The sequence below is a fragment of the Anastrepha ludens genome, chromosome 5 (genome assembly GCF_028408465.1).
Source record: "Anastrepha ludens isolate Willacy chromosome 5, idAnaLude1.1, whole genome shotgun sequence".
NCBI classification, from domain to species: Eukaryota; Metazoa; Arthropoda; class Insecta; order Diptera; family Tephritidae; genus Anastrepha; species Anastrepha ludens.
Window position 1 is genome coordinate 73,397,363 of NC_071501.1, and position 22,528 is coordinate 73,419,890.

General features: G+C 36.2%; 1 protein-coding gene across 2 annotated transcripts in view; it reads right to left on the reverse strand.

Annotated features, from left to right (window-relative positions):
* Positions 1 to 22,528, reverse strand: part of LOC128863153 (uncharacterized) — a 120,179-nt gene that overhangs the window by 51,028 nt on the left and 46,623 nt on the right. For both annotated transcript variants that reach the window (XM_054102128.1, XM_054102127.1), the window contains exon 4: positions 2,424 to 3,015. In XM_054102128.1, the coding sequence (XP_053958103.1) occupies positions 2,424 to 3,015 (592 nt within the window). The remainder of the gene's footprint in view (positions 1 to 2,423; positions 3,016 to 22,528) is intronic.

Genomic DNA, 22,528 nt, shown 5'->3' on the forward strand with positions numbered 1-22,528 from the left:
TGTTGTTCCACAAATGGAGGGACCTACAGTTTCAAGCCGTATCGGTACTTCTCAAGAATTATAGAAAACAAGTTCACGAGAAAGGAAGCGATGATACGGTGATGCAGTTCTAGATGAGTTGTGTGCGGGAAGGAAAAAATAGTGCCAAAACAGAGAAGATTTGCAAACAAAAAGTAATACTTAGTGATTAATACTAAAAGATAATATAAATAAGAATAGGAAGAAAAAAATTTCCTTGTAAGCAAAAAACCTAAGTAAAAATAGAAAATTTTGTCAGTCTAATAAGTGATTCCCTTTTTTCATCATATATTATTTTGACATTGGTTACTCCTTTCAGCTGGAAATCTCGACAAAGAATTAATGCCATATTTCGCTTTACTATTAAAAAATTTAGGGATAAATTGCAAACTTATTTCCAAAGTCAATGATGTGTAACCCAATATTTACCCATAATTGAAAGGAAGCCAAAATCATATCTTTTGGCGAAACACATTTTCGATCGGCTGGACAGATACCTTCAATGCTTTCGATTTGTATTTTGGAAACTGCAACGATGACTGTTACAAATTATTTTCTTCATGAACAGACCTAATATATAAACTAAGTTGTACGAAATACTCCACTGAAGGATAGTGTGGGGCTGAGCTAGAAAAATTTCTGATAAAAATATTTATACTTTTTCCAATAGTTGGTATCACAGTTAGAGGAAACGATGAAGGAGTCAAGGTTGAGGTTAAGAAGGGCTGCCCACAAGGCAGTGTACTCTCTCCTCTACTTTGGTGCTCTGTTATGGACTCTCTTCGTAAAAAGCTGCAGGAAATTGAACGCATTCAAGCTTATGCGGAGGATGTGTGGGTACTAATCTCCGGATGGTCACTAGAAGCTATATGCAATAAAATTCAAGTAGCTCTAAACGAAGTGTGCGAATGGCATGGTCTTTCGGCGAATCTTATAACAAATACCTTGCTACTTTTCGCCAGCAAACACAATATGGAAGGTCCTTTACTATCCACTTTGAAAGAGGTAACACTGCAAGTGTCTTCTGCGGTCAAATACTTAGGGGTGATACTAGATAGTAAAATGAACTGGAAGACGAGCAGAAGGAGTCTCGAACACTAAAAGCCTTCTGGTAGTGTAAGAGAACCTTTGGCAAGTTATGAGGTCTAAGACCGGCGATAGTACACTGGTTGTGCATCACCCTGATTAGACCCATTATTACATACGCCTCTGTAGTCTAGTGGAAGGTTAAAATGGTGGAAGGCTGCTCCCCCTAACCAAACTATAGAGAAGTGTGTGTTTGGGTATCACAGTTGATATTAGTACGACATCTGGCGATACCCTTAATGCCATAATGAACTTGCAAGTGGCGGCGATGAAGGCGGCGTACAGGCTCAAGCTAAACGGAGTCTGAGGAATCGAAGAAATCACTGGCCACTGTCAGATATTAAACCAGTTGTCGGAGCAACACACTCTGTTCTCGATGCCAGTGGACAATCGGGTGCCTTACGTTACAATCTACTGTTGGTATTAAAAAATTTTAATAATTCTTCCAATCAAAAAGTGTTTATGTACCAATATCTATTAAGATATCAGTGAGGTATTAGCCCATTGGTGATCAAAAAAGTGTTAACAGCTAATTTGAAAATAAACTCCACTCAGTATTTCCTTTACCCCTATATTCATATTGGTCTTCTAAGCAAATTTCCTAAAATCCTAAATATTTTTCATATAGAAACCATTTCTTGATCCACCCGCAGATTGTAAATTGAAGTATGAAATTTGAAATGCATAGAGTTTGTTATTTTCACGCCTGGTTTATATTCCTATTTTGTTGTGTTTATGCATTCATACTTTGTCACTTTTCACGCACACGCTCACACCCACACTTGCACTTGCACCCGTACGCACTTGTACTCCTCACACATTAGACATTTCACACTTTAGAAATGCACTAGACTACATCAATTGTCCATTTTACAAGCGTTTATGCATTCATTTATTCATTTCATACTTTCAAATACAAACAAACCAACATCAAGTAAGGCAGCCACACATGCAGGCGTACGCCCACATAAGACAGAGCTGATAGAGTAGGCGCACATGTATTTTGCAGTGCTCCAGTGTATAGTACTCCAGACATCCCCATGCACTTGTTTATGTACGTACGCATATACACATATATTTACACATATAAGTACACACATTTAGACGCCAAATAGTTGAACAAACAAGCAAAGAGACATACTGAAAAACCGACAGACAAACAAAGCGAAAGGCAAGCAGGTCATAAAGTAAACTTGGCAGTCATGGCAACACAAGCGCAAACACTCAAATACTTGTACATTCACCTATGGTACATATGTGCTTGTACATACAAACATTCATGCCCGGAGCAACCAGCATAGCTTGCAACTGTCACTTACAATTCCATCCCTGCTCCAGCTCTGACAAGGCCGAAGAAGACGTCACCATCGGCGGGAACATTGTCGATGACATATTAAGTACATCTTGGAAACGGTACACTGAGCTGGGTGTTGTAAATGCGGCCGCCGCAGCTGCTGCTGTCTCGGCACGAGCGGCTGCCGCTGCCGCCGCCGCTGTCTCGGTGGTTGTAGTTGTCGTGCTACGCACTGTAGATGCCACCAAGGGTGGAGGCGGCGGCGAAGGCGATGACGGAGGCGTTGTGGAAACTGATGGATCCCACGTTGCTATGGGTATTGTTGTTGTTGTGGCTGTTGATATTGGTGTTGGTGACTCAATAGCGACTGTCGTTGCTGCTGCCATTGTCGCGGTCGTTGAAATTGTGCTCATTGTTGTTGTACTTAGCTTAGTTGTTGAGGGCGCGTGTTGCGTTGTCGAATAGTAATCGGGCGATGGACCATATAACGATGGCTTAGACGGCAAATGTGGTTGTTTTTGCTCTTGCAATAAGCAATAGTCCATACATTGACTCACAGCCAAGTCGAGCTCGGGCTCCTCGGGGCATTCACGACTGGGACAGGGTGACCACCAGACCTATGGAAGAGGGAAAGGAATGTGAATACAAAAGGTACAAAGGTGTGTATGTATGAGTGTTCATATGTATGGTGAAGAACAAGAGTAGAATGTTTGAAAGTCTGTATTCGACAACAAAGTAAGTATTTTTGGCTTGCGAGGCAAAAGAGAAGAAGAAATGGTAAATGACAAGTGGTGAATGGTAAGAAAGTACAAAACTATGTATGCAACAATGTAGAAAATTGGTGCAGTCACCTACTTTGGGGCATGCCACATGAATTCTCAAGTCGAGTGCATTCACATTTGCAGAAAATTGCGAAAACAGAGGTAAATAGAAAACAACAAAAACATTCTGAGTGGAAATAAAATGTGTAGCATCGAATATTTCTGTTAACATCAGTTGGTTGGAATTTAAGTGATGAGTCAGAAAATGAATTTATTGTTGAATTTCTACTTTTAGTTATTTTTGATTGCGTTATTAGTAATTGATGAGTCGGGTTCTACTATTTACAGTACCAAATTATGTGGGTTATTTTTAGATTTCAAAAGAATTTAATTTGGTACATTGTGGTGATGTTAGAAATCGCTGAACTCGGCATTACTTGGGATTGATTAAAGAAAGAAGAGATAAAAATAATAAAAAGGAAATATTAGGTTGTTAAATTTCTGGTTGAAGTCACTTTAAATTTTTTGCTTCTAAAGAAATTTTACCCTCTACTAATTGAGCGCGCAAGCCGCGTACGGGTTACCTCTTTAATTTAAGTATTATAACATTGTGGATAGCGAAAAAATACTAGTTTTTAAAATAATTTGCAGCATAGTTTGCATGATGTGAAATAAGAAACACTTAGTGAGAAATAGTAAATTAAAAATTTAATGAAGCAGTCATTTTTAACTGTCTAGGCTTGTTTCAAATATTATTGTAATAAATATAAATTAGTTGCTACTCTTTCAAATAAATAAATAAATAAAATTATTGTATTAACTAACTGCTAACTGCCTTTGACTAACCACAGAACATAACGTACAAGCAAACAAAATTGTTTTAATAATTTTTAAAATCGAATATCTCAAGAACCCTTAAGCTTTGGGCCAAAACCAAATTAATCAGAAATTACCTTAATAATAATATTCTTAAGTATCTAGAACGACTTTTCCGGTCACCCGTCAATTTATAGACGCATGCCCAGGGTGTCCCCGAACTACGTTCACAAGCACTTCAAGGAAGCAGGGAGTAATATTTACTCTCTTAAGGAGGTATAGAGATATATAGGATGTACAGGCCTTTTAATGCCCTATACCCCAAGAGGAATTGAGGGCCACAAGAAGAAGCATACTTCTTTTTGTATGTGACTCATTCTATAACAAAAAAAATATTTAATATTTTTATATATAAAAAATTTATTAAAATTTATTAAAAATATTTACCATATTTATTTTTAAATATAAAAAATTAACAAATTTGTATAAAGTCTGGAAAAGTTCAACAAATTTCTATCCAAATTTAAAACTGTTTCAAGCAATGGGTATATAGTTTTATGGTCTACTTACTTCTAGTATAATAAATTTCAAGTTTGAAGTGGCTCAAAGTTCTATTTGGATTTTGATAATTATTATTTCCTTGAACGTCGTACAACGCAGTTTTTGAGGCATTTCACGTTAAACGGGCCATAAAACTGCAAACTAATTTTAATTTTTATTAAAAATTTTTTGAATTTTTATAAATCGTGTAAAAAGTGTGAAACTTTAAATAATATGTTTTTTTTTCGAGTTACTTTCCTTTATATGGATAACAGATAATTTCCTTTGTTTTTAATATTTGAAATTTATTCAGTTTAGGGGAAGCTTATCTCCACAAATTTCAGGCGAGTTATCACACGCTTAGCTACGCAGACGAACAGCAATGTCTCACAAGGCTCTCACGGAGAACGAATTTCTGGACAAGAGCCAAACAAATATCATCAAAAACCTTCTAATTTATCCGATATGACTTTGAAGGGTTTTTTCTCTTCCCCAAACTAAAATTATAGCCCCGATGGGCCTATTTTTCGTCGGTAGAGAAACTACAAAATAATATGCACTGAGAACTCGATTCCGTAAAATATATTTTAAAAATATAGTATTTCCATAGCATTATCAATTTTTGCGGAAAGGACCTACTTTGAAGCCGATATAATAAATCGGAATAAATATAAAATATCTTGTATTATTAACCAATTTCCGGCAATTTTCTGAGGGAATAAATTTCACTGTGTCCAAATGTGTGTATATCTATTTTTGGACAAAAACGGCTATTGGTACGGCTATTCAAATTGACACCAATCACATACAGTATAAGGCAGACTCCAGTAGATACTGGCAGATATAACATACCAAGTAAAAACTAAGTAAAGTCGATGAAATTTGCAGTGAACGACGACAAAATAGCTGTTATAACTCCCGTGCGACAAAAACCAACTTTTTTCTAGTCAGGAAAAATTGTATCTGCGCATATTCTTGAACTATGGATTTTATATAGCGATACTGCATACTCACTTTTTTCTTATCAATTTAGGGTTTTGAAGGACCTTAACGTTTCAAAAGGAAGAACATAAAAGGGACGTCATTGCGTATACTTTACTTCAAATGAGGAAAGTTCAAGATTTTTTTTACGTTTTTAGAAAACCACAGGAACAACGAAGTTGAGGCATATATCACAATGTGGCGCAAAATTAATCACTTTATCGGAAAATTTATAATTTTTGCAAATGGCGTTCTACATCAATCAATTTTCACACTTGTGAATTAGACGTCGTCATTGTTGGCATTTAAATTGTATCATTTTTCACATATAACAGTTAGGAAACCGGAAAGAGTTTAAATTTTTACACTTCTATTTTAAAACAAAAACTTGGCGCATCTTTTGATAGACCCTTTATTTTGAAATAACTAGTATAAACAGTGTTTCAATGAAAATTTTTGTTTTGCCTTTAATTTTAATAATTTCTTTATGAAAACGTAGTTCATTTTTGTACAATAACTCCAACAACACAATCTTCAAACTTCGTGCAAACTAAAAAAAGCAATATAAATTTTTTTTATTAAAATTTGAAATTTTTTGATTACAATTCATTCTTACACATTTGAAATTTAAAATTTTTATCAGATACTAAAAGCTTTCCAAAAACTTTTAGAAGATTTTCGAGCACGCAGTTTTATAACCCATTAAATTTTAATATAATAAAACGCGAGTTTGAAGTATCTAAAAATCGCTTTGATTTTTTTGACAATTTTTTTTTTTATTTTTTTTGCTGACAGTGTTGGATATTTCCTTCCGTATAAAAGAAATGTCAAGCTTTCCCTGTATGGCGAAAATGCGCGGGACCGCCAGGAAAAAAAATATCACAAGTCAACAAGATTTTTGAGCGACTTAAAACTTGCACTTTATTATACCAAAATTAATGGGTTATATAACTGCGTTCTTGCAGATCTTCTAAAAACTCGGAGTAAAACTTTTGAAATTTGAATGAAAATCTGTTAATTTCTTTTTAATTTGCGCACAGTTTATATAGTTTTTATAGTAGAATGAACTCGTTTGAATAAAAAAAATTAAAAACATAACAAATTACACATTTGAAAAAACTAGTCATATTCCGCCAAACACTGTGTAAATCCATGTAACCACTTTTGCGTATTGCTTTATGTACATACACATACATACAAATAGAACAAATGTTATAAACCAAAAAAATAATTTGTAGCACAGTTTAAGGGACATTTGTAAACATTTTATTCCCCCTTTTAGAACAACATATAAATGTTCCATAACAACTCGCATTTGCCACCACAAAACCACAATTATTTGCATTTATATGTAGTTATGTAAGTTATTTTTGAACATTCACTATTGTCAAACAAGCATTGTTATCAGTAAAAAACAAAAAAAAAAAACAAAAGCAGCGAGTGTGGTAAACGGAATAACATTACCTTAACTGTTGAACCCCCACTCAATGGTACACCCTACTTATTTATGTGTACGTGTCCTAATGGCATTGTTTTATTGCATGTTTTTTCCGGCATAAGCATTACAAAAATTTCGTAGCAAAATATTTATATTATATTAGTATATGGGTAAAATATTGTAGAAATATGGAAAATTCAATCAACCTGAAGGAAAAATGTGATCGAAAGAAAAATTTGGAATTTCTAGCTAATAATTAGCAGTTATCCCGGTACCCCTTCAATAAAACTCTAGTGGCAATGCTGTGCTAGATTATATTTTAGGTTTTTTGGTGAAACTTTTAGGTGTGAAATCTAGAGAATTTATTAGTGCTTTACTTAACTGTTATCTACTATTTGAAAAAAAAATTAGGTTTGCAGTGGTTACCCAGTGCATTTGAGAACTGTTTAGCTAATCCGCTATTAAGCAGCTTTACCAGACTAGTTGCCCTGATTACTGAGTACTACTATTATACCCTCTAAGCTCTAATGCTACAAATAAGTAGGCCGGGCATGGCATATGTAAATTAGTTTTAGTAAAGTAAAAAATTCTCCCCTTTTTCCTCTAGATGTTTTTAGCGAGCCGTAACTCACGTAGACATGCATTGCACAGGATCAAACTGAGAGGCAATTTAAAGTTCTCTACCAGCTTTGCACTTGATGCCGCCAAAAGCGTGTTGCAGCATTCAAAAGTAGAGGTAAAAAGAGAAAATTTGATTGTCTCCGGTACAGCTAAGATCAAAGTGAAAAGTGGGAGCAACACCTGTGTTGTTTAAGGAATTTCAATACAGTATCGAATGCAACAGCAAAGCGTGGTTAAAACTATTCCTATGATTAAAAAGGATGCCAAGGGAGGCATTTCATGGTAAGGCAATCGTGAAAAATGTTGATAAAATCATGGAAATCGCAGATTCAAGCCGGGATGTGAGCACTTATTCCATTCGCTGAACGAACCAGAAAACTGCTTAGAATCGTTTGCCCTAGGCAACTCGCTCGAGAAGAAGTTTTCGAATAATTCTATCCTGAAATGTAGTGAAGTTGACTCACATTTAAAGCAGATGTTAAATGATTACGACGAATTCGTCTTAAATGAAGAGATAATCGAACAAAATCGTCGTCAAATCAAGTTGAGAAGGAAAAAATTATCGCCAAGCTCTGAGTAATGACAAAGTTAGTTTGTTGAGTATTTGGTGTGATTCGAAAGAAATCATCTACCATGAGGTTCTCGCAAAAGGCCACTCCTGTGCACAACTAATCAGATCAAACAGAGGTGACTAGAACTGGCAAATAGGAAAGGTTTTGTTTTGCAACAAGACGGTGAGGCCACGTGTGCCATACGTCTCGAAAAAATTCTAAAAAAATCTTAAAAAATTCCAAAAAAGTTACCAAATGGTTCGAAACCAATTTTATTGATTTAATTTAATCAAATATAACAATTTATGTATTTGCATACATACAATACATTATGGGCGACCCAAAAAAACATAGCCTTTTTTCTTGATGTTACCGCCTAAATCTGTTGTATAGCCAAAAAATTAGACAATTTCTTTTTATTTATTTATTTATTTCTTCACTCATAAAATTTTTTTTGATTGACTAAATTCCCATTTCTTCGTACCTTGGTATAAAATGTTTGCAGACCTGTATTACATATAGGTATATATACAATTAGCGCGTACCCCTTTTTTGGGTGTTTGGCAGAGCTCCTCCTCCTATTTGTGGTGTGCGTCTTGACGTTGCTCCACAAATGGAGGGACCTACCGTTTTAAGCCGACTCCGAGCGGCAGATATTTTTATGAGGAGCGTTTTCATGACAGAAATACACTCGGATCTGTATTAGGCATCTTTCTTTGTTCGCTTTAAGCTTTAGGCAGTGGCGAAAAGATGAAGCGACTGGTATAAATAAAAATATCTACTCGTTAGCGGCGCATCGTGCTCGATAAATTTGTTGTTGATTTTACTTGCAAATTTTTCGTCAAGTGAGCCGAGCAGAGAAATAGCGTTGCTCGTAAAGAAGTAGCGATTAAAAGAGGTCTATTAGTTAATCTCCACCTTCAATTTCCGTTCACAAATGTCAAAAAAAGTAAACCAAAATTAAAAAAGTTAGAAAAATGGTTGCTTTTTTTCATTGTACATTTTGGTTTTAGTTTTAAGGTATTTACAGGATCTTCAAAAAATAAGATCTTCCATGAATAGTTAAATTTTTGGTTTTAATAACATATATCACAATATCACAATGAAAGCTAATTATAGTGTTTGTATTCAAAAATATTTTGTGATCTCTCTAACTAAATTAAATTTCATATCTCAAAAGTTACCAAATAGATTTTAAAGTTACACCTTCACACCCTATTTCTGGTATGTTGCCCTCAAATGATCACACCTACAGTATTAAGCCGAGTCCAAACGAAAGATATATTTAATGAGGAGCTTCTTTAATGGGAGAAATACGCTCGGAGGTTTGCCATTGCATGAAGAGAGGCGACCGCTATTAGAGAAAACTGTTTCTATCATTTTGGTGTTTCAAGCACAGAGATTCGAAACTACACACTTCCAAATGGTAGCCACGCACCAACCCTTTCAGCTACGACCGCCAAGTTACTAAGTTACCAAAGCAAAAAAAGTTACCAGTCTTGTTAACTAAGTAGCAAGGTGGCAAACGGGCGACAGCCGACACACATCTTTTACGAAGCGTCAAAAACTCCAAAAGCTTGTTGTCAGTATTCTATTACAACAGTGGCATACTACAAACCTGTGACCAAACAATTATCAACATTTCGGGCATTCGTAACGATTTTTTGATGGTCCAAAACGGGCCTCAGAAAAGCCTGTGAAAATAAGCTGACCAAGTTTTTTACTAATGCCGGCGAAGTCTTCTTCAAAGTGGAATTATGAATATGCCGTTAAAATGGGCCAGAGTTATCGAGTAAGCATTTTGACTAAATAAATTTTGACTTATGTATATCTGACGTCTGAGCTTTCGTATATGAAAATATGTGGGCCAATATCAAGACGCTCGCCACAAATATAAAATGTATTTTTTGCCTTTTTCACAAAAAAGCCCTGAAAGGTTAATTTATTGCAGAGTTAGATGAGTAAAGTGTCCCACAAAAATATTCCCCATTGCCTTTTATATAGAACTGCTAAGCACATCAGATAAGCAAAAATCGACGATAAACGTCTCTTCAGATCCTTTACACCAGAAGCCATCTTTTAATATTGTTATTTTTTGTTTTTTGCTATACAGCGTTATTTATCTTCAAAAGTATTGATAATTGAGAATCTACATCTCGACCTCTATTATTAATTTGTTTCGGGAAAGTTCAAGTTTTAGATATTTACAGATTTATTGTACACAAGTAAACGGGAACCTCTGGCACTAACTTTTTTTATTTCACACTCAATGGCCTATAAATTTTCTTACCACCTAAAATAGTAAATTAATCATACTAAGTATTTGCGTGAAAAGGATTATTACGTAAAAGGCCCATTATATATATATATATTAGGGTGGGTCGATTTAAAAATCGCTCATTGCTCTGTGAAAATCGTATTCTAGGGATCAAAATAAGAAACTTTGCCGAAGGAACCATACCTCTAAAACGAATTCTGATGTCCCCCAATTTTTGTTTTTTTGTATTTGTATTTGTATTTTGAATATGATTTTCACAGAGCAATGGACGATTTTTTTGCCTCTCCAGAAATCGACCTGGCCTAATATATATAATTGGCGCGTACACCCTTTCTGGGTGTTTGGCCGAGCTCGTTCTCCTATTTGTGGTGTGCTTCTTGAGGTTGTTCCACAAATTGAAAGGCCCATTATACTCATATAAATAGTATTAACAAACAATAGTGTTATTATTATTACAAGAAGATTTAGCACTGCAACTTGAAAGATTTATTGTACTGTATTCATGAATTCAGAATATTTCTCTTAGCATAACTTCCTCAAGCTTAGTATTTGTCTTATTTTATTGAGGTTTATTTCCACCTCTAGTAAAATAGGTAAGTTTATCCAGGGCCTTGTGCCTCTTATACATCAGTGCCGGGCACGTTGTCGGCACATGCTTGGCGGTTTCATCGTACTCTATACAGAACCTGTAAGTACCATTGGAGTTTATTCACAGGTAAGGAAATTGAAAATTCAATTTACTTATACAATGCTCTGTTAGAATTCCTGTGATGATTGTAAAACTATTCTAATTTATGTATGTCCATACAGATTGTGATTGCGATAAGCCCGGTAGATTATCTTCTCTCCACTTTCCTCCATTCGTTCACATTAATTCCTATGTGCCCTGGATCCCCTAGAGTACGTACTCGGTTGTTTTGGTCTTAGATAATCAGGTTATCAACATATTCCAGCACGAGTTTTGATATAGTATAACCCGGAAAGAGTTGAGAGCCTTGATTGCTGTCTGATTATCAGTAAGAATAGCAATGCTCGTTTCATATGATTGCGTTTTCGGAGTGATAGACTAATAAATAGTGCCATCCAAGTTGTACGACTTTAGTATTTTAATAAAAACTATCTATCAATACATAAAACAACATTTTCAACTATTGTAATTTCACGAAGTATTTACCGCAAAATCTTAACAATATTCGGTAATAAATTTTGTATATATATGTGATTCGCTGGAAATCAGATACTCGTGCATTGTTAGTGAACTTTTGAGATGCTACAAACACGAAAATTTGTCATCAGCTAGATAAAATACAGGACGAAATTCTTTTTTCTCTGATCCTTGCTTAACCGTTTAGAAATTTAGATTTCCCTACAGGGTGCCAAAGCACCACATGTATATTCGCATACACATACCTATATTTGTGTGCATATTGCAAAGCAGTTAAAAACAAAACGATTTTTTATAGCATTACTCGTATTTGCCAAGCATATATTCATATGTGCATTGCATACATTTGCTTTATTTGTCTAGTTAATGGCAAGGATCAAAAGCAACAAAAAAGATAAAAAGGAATTTATTTCTGAAGTACATAGTTGTTTTTATATAAAACAGTAATGTGCATTAGAGAATAGAAATGATAGAAAAGATGGGAGCGAAAAATGTTGTGTATATAAATAAAATCATAAAGCAAATCCTGGGAGTTTTATATTACTAGAGCGAATGAAAATAAAGACAAGCAAAACAAATCCGCGGTAGTCAGCTTATAGAGACTTTTAAGTGCACATTTAATTGTTGAAAAGCGCTTATAGAAATTTATTCCAAAGAAAATATTTCTCAGAAATCAGTATAAATGAATGCTCGAGAAGTGGAATGGATGGGCGTATCTTGGTATTTAAGGTTTATCTATTAAATTAAAATAATTATACATGTAAATAAGTAAGATGACACAAAATCAATCGCCTCATTGAAAATTTATTACTTTTATAAATGGCGTCGCATAGGTCAATATAAAGATTTATCTCACTCACAATAATTTGTTTAATTTAAATTTATTCAATAAATTCATCCGGAAGGCTTTCCTTTGTCATTGGTAAGTATGCGCCCTACTTTTGAAATGGAAGCAGGAGCTGATTGGGCAAATTAAAAAACCCCTGCATCCGAAACAATTCACCATGACGGCTTTCCTAGATATAGAAGCTGCCTTTAACAATATATCAATCGAAACCATATTGGATTCGCTAGCAACTTTCGGAATCAATGACTGCTGGAGAAACTGGATTCGATGTATGCTTCAAAGCAGAATTATTCTAGCATCAAGCGAAGTTGCTACGTTCACCCAAATTATGAGCAGAGGTACTCCACAGGGTGGAGTCCTCACCCCACTTTTATGGGTCTTATCGTTAAGCAAAATTTTACTGCAACACAATTCTTGATAGCCGAAGGCAATCCATCAGACTACTACATCACCTCTGCCCTTAGACTTCAGACTAGTATTTAACGTAATGTTTCCCACGTAAAAGGAATGGAAGTTAAATTTAGTAGTGGAGCAAGATACCACCGCTTTTTACACCGATGAATCCAAGATGGATTGCAGCGTCGGCGCGGGTGTATATCCGAAAGACCCCAAAACTTCTAAGTCTTTTCGATTGGGAATTGGAATAGTATCTTTCAAGCAGAGCTTCTCGGTATAAGTGAAGCTTACAGGGTAATCAGAAATCATCCACAACAACTATCAGAAGTACGTAATTTTTCAGACATTCAAGCAGCCAACTTCACTATAAAGTCACCAACAACCAATTCAAAAATCGTCAGACAATGTAAAGAAGAGGTAAATGTCTCAGCACGCACAACAGAAATCACTCTCATCTGGGTACCTGACCATAGAAACATAGAAGGGAATGAGAAAGCTTATGAGTTGAAAAGATAGGAAGATTTCTCTAGAGCATACAAAGTGGTACCAAAGCGTCTACAAAAGGGACTATTCCAGAAGCAGGCTGTTGACAGATGGGCCAACACCAATACCTGCAAAGTAGCGAAAGAAACGTAGCCAGATTACAATACAAGTCCAGAACTGACGAGTTGTTAAGAAAGCCAAGAACAGACATCTTTATAATTACGTCTAGAATAACCGGCCAGTGGCCTGTCAGAGAACATGCAAGGAAGATGGGGTGGTCGCGTAATGATAGATGTAGAACCTGTAATCAAGAGGATTCTAGAGAGACAGTCTTCCAATATCTGTGTGAGTGCCAAAGTCTGACTGTTCTACGACATAGAATGCTGGGGAAATTCTCAATCAACAACTTGGTAGAAATTGCAGGAAAGAAAATAGATGACATAGGCAGATATATAGACAAATCAAGATGGTTCGACTAAATAACGGCAATGGTTCTACTAGTGGTGTACCAAAATAGCACCTTTTGTGCTAATTGAGTCTGGGGCGTGTCACCCAGACAGCAGCTCAGCCAACCAACCAAGTATGTGCACAAGGTTGTATAGGTATATTTCGATTCACTAAGTGCCGCTAGAGTTGAAATACATATTTCGAAAAAAATTGTATTTATAGCCCGATTTAGTTCATAGTCAGAATAACTGCATGAATTGCTTAGAAGGAATAGGCTTGCAAGAGATTGTACTGCTGGGTGGCGCTTCGGCCGACGTTGACTGCGTTTTCCCACACGTGGTCAGCAGACGCGTAACCAGCATTTTTTTCCAGAGAAGGTTTAGCAGAAAATGTTCTTAAACTTTTAAAAAACAAAATTACTAATAAAAACAAAGAAACTATAATTTAATTTCGACTCGTCGCTTGTTTTCAGAAAACTTTGCAAAAATTTATTCCATCGTGGGAGCTTGAACCTCTATCGATATAATGATGTGCTGCACTACTCACTCTTTCTTTTGATATAGCGCAAATATTTTTCTTCTAAATTTACTTAAAATTTCGTGTTTAAAACAATTTTCTTCAAAACGAATTGTTTCTGCCAATAATTTAATCAAATTCTAAGTAAAGAGATTACAAAAAAAATCCTAGTAAAAACTTTTAATTTACTTGATTAAAGTCGCAGAGGAAAAAGTTAAGATAAAAAGGCGTTTTGGTTGTAAACTTTTATTTGCTTTATTTAAAAATGTGTATGGCCATCATTCTTTGTAATTAAGTAAAAAATGCCAAATGGTTAGTTAGAGTCGTAAAGTTATTTAAGGTAATTCCAAGAAATCAGGCACCAGTCAGTTTTAATCGTATAAATTAATGAAATTTTATCTCGAACACACTTTTTCTTTCATTCTCACAAGATTTTATGGGAAGAGTTGCTAGATTAGTTGATATCTTTTGGTATAGTATTTATATTTTCGATACAGTTCAGTGGTTTGAATAATGGTTTTACCTTTACTCGATCTTCATATTGGAAAATATTTTGCACCAAAGATTTAATTCTATCTTAACTTCTTCGCAATCTAATTCTAAGCCATTACTTTAAAGCATGAAAGTTTTCCTAATTTAAAAAAAGTTTGTTGTGAATCAGCGGTATAAAGTGTGCAAAAAGGTTGATGACTTTTCCGAGCGCGGCTTGAAGCGAGCGATGAAAAAAGCAGGATAAAGTGATCGTCCAACTTTTTAAGCGGGACCTTTCTTTGTGACTACGCCAAGCACGATCAGTGCTTGCTAAGCAGGGAATAGATGTGAGTATCAACACCATCGAACGTTGACTGAAGGAGGCGAACATATTCTACCGTCCCACATCATCAAAACCACTGCTCTCAGAAAAACACATTGAGAAACAACAAAACAAGAAAATGGCGTCACAGTAATGGACTAGCCTTCCCTGTCTCCGGATGCCAACACCATTGAAAATGTATGAAAACGCATCTTTCCGAAAAGCCAGTCATCCTATTGTTTGGCGCAAAAGCTTAGACAATGGCATCCGATGAGGTGCTCGTTTGAGAGAAAATATCTGCGGAGTGTTTGAAAGAAAGATTCAACGGCAGATTTTTGGGCATTTGCACGTTGGCATGATGCGGCGAGGCGATGGAACCATGACCTGTATGAGCTTTATGACGACGAAGACATAGTACAGCGAATAAAAATCCAGCGGCACCGGTGGATGGGTCATGTTATCGGGATGGATACAAACGTTTTGACTCTGCAAGCATTCGATGCTGTACCAACTGGTGGTAGTGGAGGAGGAGGAAGGCCTCCTCTGCGTTGGAAAGATCAGGTGGAGAAGGACTTGGCTTCACTTGGTGTGTCCAATTGGCGCCGGTTAGCACGAGAAAGAAACGACTGGCGCGCTTTGTTAAACTCGGCCAAAATCGCGTAAGCGGTTATCGCGCCAATTAAGAAGAAGAAGAAGCATGATGAAAAGTACCATCCTTGACTGGTATCAAAATTTCGAAGGGATTTGAACCCCAAAATCATTCCATTTTTGCGCGCATGGCGGTCACATTACGAATTTCCCACGCTTTCCGCGATTCTGTTAAACGTTAAGACTTCTATGGTTAGCATCCCCATTGCAGCACCGCACAGTAAGCGCTTGAGTAGTTTAAATGAAACTTATATACACATGCACATATATGTACAGTACGCAAGAATTTACATAAATAAAAGCAGATGTCAAAATATATTGAAATACTTAAATGGGTATCAGCCGATTTTTTATGCGCGTCGACTTATTTACTACAAATCTATGGGCGAGTAGATTTCACGAAGAAAATAACTGCACAACACATTTTTTTTTTAAATGCAAGTATAACATATTGAGTAGTAGCAGCATAGCCGTATGAATTGCACTTGCCTTGCCACAGAATCGTAAAATTTATTGAAGGAAAAATATCGATGCTGCGCCAAATCTACATCAGCATTGTATGAATGCTATAAGAAACATGTGTATGAATGTTTATACAAGGTGGCGCAAAATGAATCACCTTATCGGAAAATTTATAATTTTGGCAAATGACGTCATACGTCAATTATATTGGACATCTGTGAACTAAATAGCTGAAATATGCAGGCAAGCAATGGAGCGCGTCAAGTTCAAAATAAATATTTCCATCCCTCAAAATCATTTCTTTTTGTATTTATTCAGAAAGTTATTCAACAGCGAAATTATATGACTAATTTTGCGCCACCTTGTATATGCTGGCGTGCATGAAGAAAAATGTCCACATCTGTAAAATAATATCAAGATAACCTAAACTCTGGCAAGTGCGTGAGTTATAAATTTGTATTCATATGTTCACACGTACATACATACATACATACACATGCATACATACACATTCATGCATTGAATGTAAGTATTTTACTCGCTTGTTTGTGTGATTCTCCGCCATTCCTACTTCTTATTTTATAGCTTTTATTGCTAATGTTGTTGTTCACGTCTTGCCAAGATTTTCAAATGCCACCAGCTTTGCGCAATATTTGTGGTTTTCCGGGTCAAAAAAATAACAACAATGCCAACAAGTCAGCAGCTTTTTTTATTGGCCACTCGACATTTTAGCTCGGTGCAGGTTGCATGGATCATATTTTCTTATGCTGTGCAAATGTACTCATACATACTTATTATAGTTGCATGTGTACATAAATTTACGTACATACATACACACATACATACTTATATACACCATCATGTGTATATGCCGTATAGAACCACAGCAAATTTGTATGCAATTTTTGCATAGCAAAGAAATATTCATTGGTTGCAAAAATATTCATGATATTTTCAAAGAGGAAACAAATAGAGAAAGTTGAGAACGTGTGAAAAGAAGAAAATGATTAATAATACTTATGCAGACTTGTACTAAAATAACAAATTAAAGTTATAAAATATGGAACTGCAAAAATTTAAGTCAGCATAACATAAGATTACACTAGCGAGTTTCATTAGTTCCTTTTTCAGTGAGTTGGAAAATTCATCTCGCCCAAAAGGATTATCGGCATAAGAGTGCATTGATCAACTTAATTCAACTTTTGGCGTTAAAGCAGCACTCTTAGCCGCTGTGATATATTAGGCTGATACAACGATTGGACAAGGATTGGAACGCCGTCGATCCTTACACGATGATTTTCGGGAAGGCCATCCAAAAATGTTTGTTGTGCCAGAAGCAGTCGACTGTCATGTGATATATAGCGAGATAGAAGCAGGCTTGGACATTAATGGAACACACATATATTCAATTTCGCACAAATTATTGATCGCCAAGGTGATTAGTTTTTTTTTTTGATATCGTATAATTTGACATCTTCCCAAAACAGAGCTCGTGCCGATTAGTGCTAATAAATCTTGGAAAAAACAGCCACGGTATTTCAAAGCACGTCTTTGATATCATAACAGTTGACGAATCTTGGATTTATGCATATGAGCCAGAAACAAAGTTGTTGGCGGAAGAAACAACTCAAAATAAATGTTCATCTGTTTTTTCAGAAAAGTGGTCATTTTTCATTACGACCGGTTTTCTGGATGTAATTTCCGTGTTCCGCTGAATCAAACTCCGAAATTTACACTGTTTTTCTTATCGAAATTCTCATATTTCTCTCAAATGCCAGCTCTCACTCTACACAGCGATATTAAAACCGATATGGACCTACGACATATAGCTCTGGGGCACTGCAGCCAATTCTAATATCGAAATACTCCACAGATTCCAATCGAAAGCACTTGATTACAAGCGCACTATATTAAATTTCCCACAATAGTTCAAGAAATAAAAAAGCTTGCACCATCACACAATAAAGGACTCCAATCGCACGCAAATCCTCTCAATCCATTCTCCTTAAACAGAAATGGTTGGTCCACTTGGTACTTTTCATGCAATAAATAAATGGATTAAAAAAAAAAACAAAAAAAAAAGACCGAATTAATGGATCATCCTCCTTACAGCCTCGCTTTATCCGCCATTGACTTAATTACACACTTCACATCGAAAATAAAATACAGGGTCAGCGTTTTTCAGCGCCTAAAGAAGCCTCACTAAAGCAATAAGTTGCTGCTCACTTTGAATTGCCCCTTCTCGTTTCCTTATCAATCCGTCAAACCAACATTTGTCAATTACGCAACTACGAAAACGCCCAAGCCCTTTAAGTTCAATCTCAATTTGATGTTTGTAAACAAATGCAAAGATATTAAAAAAAAAACATAACTACAAAAGCTGACTAGCTATTTTTGTTTTGGGCTGTGTCCGATAAAGTAGTCAATGTTTTTAACTGCGGATACTGTTGCACCCACTTATTTATGAGCGTTTTGGACTTGTTCAAATGTTCTGCTACAGGTACTTGGCACATTTTTGGACATTTAGGGTACGCGAAATGGGTACGCCTCAATTTTTTCATAAAGAAACTCTAAATTTGAATTTCCCCGGTCATGTTTCTATTAAACTGACTGTATTTGTTGAGTTTTAACTAAGTGAAATAGTTGAAATACCAGATTGGCACACAGTCTTTTTTAAACAAACAAAAAAATAAAGGTATACAAAAAAGAGGGTCTAAAATTTACTACCACATCGTAAATTAAGGGTGCTTTAAAGAAAGTTCTTTGACAGTTTTGTGCGAAATCACCTGCGTGTTACATCAATCAAAAAGAGAAGATTCTATACACTCTTCAGGACCAATACGACTAAAGTGAAAAATTAGAACAAGCAGCACAAAAACATTTTTGCTGTCTATGGATTCAAACACTAAAAGCCTTAAACGAACTCTCATACAGGACCTATGCACGAAACTCAATAAACCGGAACAATAAAGTCAATGTAGAATAAACGGCTTCGGTTTTTAAAAGGGAAAATAGGTTCAAGATTACAATCAGAACAGAAGGATGACGTAAGGGCTTTAGGTTCAAACGCAATACACCAAACTTTTACACGGACGATTTTAAAATGACTAGTGGAGTAGGCGCTGAGATAGAATTAACGAGTTAACAGAGTTAGAATTAACGAAGTCGCATAAGCTTCCAGATCACTTCAGTGTAGTCTATGATAGACATGCTGACGGGACATAGCCCAGAAGAAGTGGATACTAATAAGAATAATAATAAGAAGGAATCTCGGACAGCGAGGAATGCAGGAACTATAGGGAGCAGGGCTCATTTATATTATTATTTATTATTCAAAACACACTTAAATTTCACGTAGGCACCATGGTTTGATGGATGGGAAGATATCTACGCAAAAAATTGGAAATGTCTCCAATAGAAACCGACAGAAGCTGGAGACGAGAGCTGCAAGGTAATTGCTTACACCAATGCCGTGACACTTATTGTCAGAGGAAAGTTTTTAGATACTCAGATGGAACTGATGGAGGGTTATCTGAATGTAGATGTGAAGTGGACCGAAATCGCGGTCTCTCGATAAATACTATAAGACTGAGCTCGTCTTATTTACGAGGAAATATAAAATACCTAAAGTATTTCTCTCTTCAATAGCGGACGCTCCATTGGTGCTCCCTGATAGGGTGAAGTACCTGGGACTTATCCTTGACAGAGGGCTAACGTGGAAGCTTATCATTGAGGAGAGAACTAGGAAGGCAACAGTTGCCTTATATGGTTGTAGGGGCGCCTAAGTTACTCGCCTAAAGTTACTTTCTGGCTTTATAACACAATTATGAAGAAAATTTTGTTGTACGAAGTGCTTATCTGGTGGACCTCGATCATAAGAAAAACAGCCGCTGCAGGCGCCGCAATCAGATTGAGGTGTTCGGGCCATAAACTAGGCTTAAGCTACGGACACTCTAGTATTCTTAAAAACTTTGAGTTCTGGTTACTTCCCTTCTCTTTTCCCCTTCCCTCCCTTCCCCCTCGCAGCCATTTATCCTACCAGGCACCATTTGGGTGAACTATTTCTATTTCAAAACGCGTAACCAATGAACTCCATCTGATGTCGCTATAAACCGAACCCATCTATGCGTGACTGCAAGTGAACCAGTTTAACCTAACCTGACCTGTGGATCCAATGTAGTGTCGAATATGTTAGCAAAGCGGTTGTTCCAATACTTGCATTATGTGAATATGCAAGCCGAATTGCAAGGAATTGACGATTAATCACAGAACTGTTTGAAACCATTTTCATAGCTCAAAAAACCCATCAATTGTTGAAATAAATTAAGAAAAGTTCACACCTTTCACCCAATATAATATTTTGCGAATTCAATTTTCTGCCAATATATTGAAATTCCTATCAGCAATATTTTCATTTATTGCATATTTACCTGCACTCAACAAATGTCTGCCGTAAATCATCTATGAACTAAAAGTTACATCTTTATTTGCAATAACTTGACAGATTTTAAAATGTTTGCTCATATAAACTAAACTCTAATTAAATTTAAAAATTTGCCACTCAAGCAGTTAACAGGATTTAAGTTAAACGTGTGTTTACTTTTAAGGGCCGATCAAAAAAGTATAACGAAATAAATATGCCGCCTAACGCATATGCACAACATATATAGGTATGTGCAATTATCTTTTATTTTTGTTGCTGTTTTTTGGTTTCTTTTCTTAAAAGTTAAAATTCAAATTGCCACTGGGACAAGTAAAAGCCCAGCTGCCTAGCCGGCTATTGCTAAGGAGATTTAAATGCCAAAGGCAATTTGTCCAGTGACATAAATTGAGAAAATATAATTTAACAAAATGTCAATACAAAGTTAAGCACTCAATGTGCAACAAAATAAAAGAAAACCCTCACTTAAAGACCAAAAAATTTCAATTGCAACTTAAATTTTTGCAACACAGAGGTGAATCTGTAGTAAAAGTATGTTTTCGGAAATTTCATAAGGCAGATGTGCAAGTGTGTTTGCGTGAGAGAGCGCATATTGCAAAAATTCGATAAACCTACTCATTCGAATAGGTTTTTTGTTCATCTTGAACTGTCACAACGTATTTTGTTGCACATAAAATACGGGCAGAAATAACGGAAAATTGAGAAAGCATAAGAAAATTTATGCAGGCATACCAGCCCAGAAATACCCGTAACTATATTTCCAAGTAAAAAGCATCCCTGCAGTGCAAAACAAACCCACACATCAAACATTTTAGTTCATGAACTGGTATTTGGAGGAAGAAGTCATACTAGTTCGAGAGTGACTACAATTGTACTAGTTGCCAAATCACCAATTAGAAGTGTAATGGGAGTAAATATTCTTCTTTATACATATAAATGTTGATAGTGTCAATTTGGTCCATTATGAAGTAATTAATTAACTGGTATACCGCTTGTGCAGTACTGACTGGTTCCCTAAAGAGTGATTCCGGCTGACAACTGGCAGTCCGTAGAACTTCACCATGCTAAATACCATTTACTATCATTGAAACCCGATACGAGTACTCGTAGAAGATGAAAAGGGTGATCAGATTGAAGGTACTTTTTCCAATAAGGGTTTTTTGACAGACCACGCACTATCAAACTAAAAACGTAATTTTTTTCAGTATAATGGACGCTCTGTGAAAAGTGTTCATCGCGCGCTCAGGCCAACTTATGGAGTACAGCGTTGAGGCCCATTTTCGGCATAATGGCTACGTCAATAGGCAAAACTGCCATATTTGGGCTGAAGAGCAAGCTGCAGCTATTCAAAAACAGCCATTAAATCTATTGAAAACAACCGCTTAGTGCAGCCTATGGGCTGGAGGAATCAACTGCCCATATTTCTCAAAAGACGAGGCTGGCGCCAACGTAACAGTGAATGGCGAAAGCTATCGCGCCATGATAAACGTGATCTTCGTGATCTCCATAAGTTTTGGTTCCATCACGACGGCGGACGGCGCTACTTGTCATATAGTCCGTGAAACAATGGATTTAAGCGTCGTCGTTTCTGCTAGCAATTTATCTCTCGTCTCGGAGCAGTGGATTGCCCACCATGAATGTGTGATATCACATTTTTGAACTTTTATTTGTGGGGGTATGTAAAGTTCAAATACTTTGTGGTTAAACCAGCTTCGATTGAGGCATTGGAAACAAACATTACAGTTATTCTCCAAATACCGACCGAAGTCCCCAGCAAGTCATTCGAAATAGGTGTTTACGGATGGCCGAAATATGGTGCAGTTGCGGCCAACAGCGAAAATTTATACGCGAGTCTCTCAAGGATCGTAAACAATTCTCTTCTGCTCTTGCAGCTGCTCTATCGGAAGAAATCGGAAAATCTGTTTGTACTCGAACAGATAGAAAGG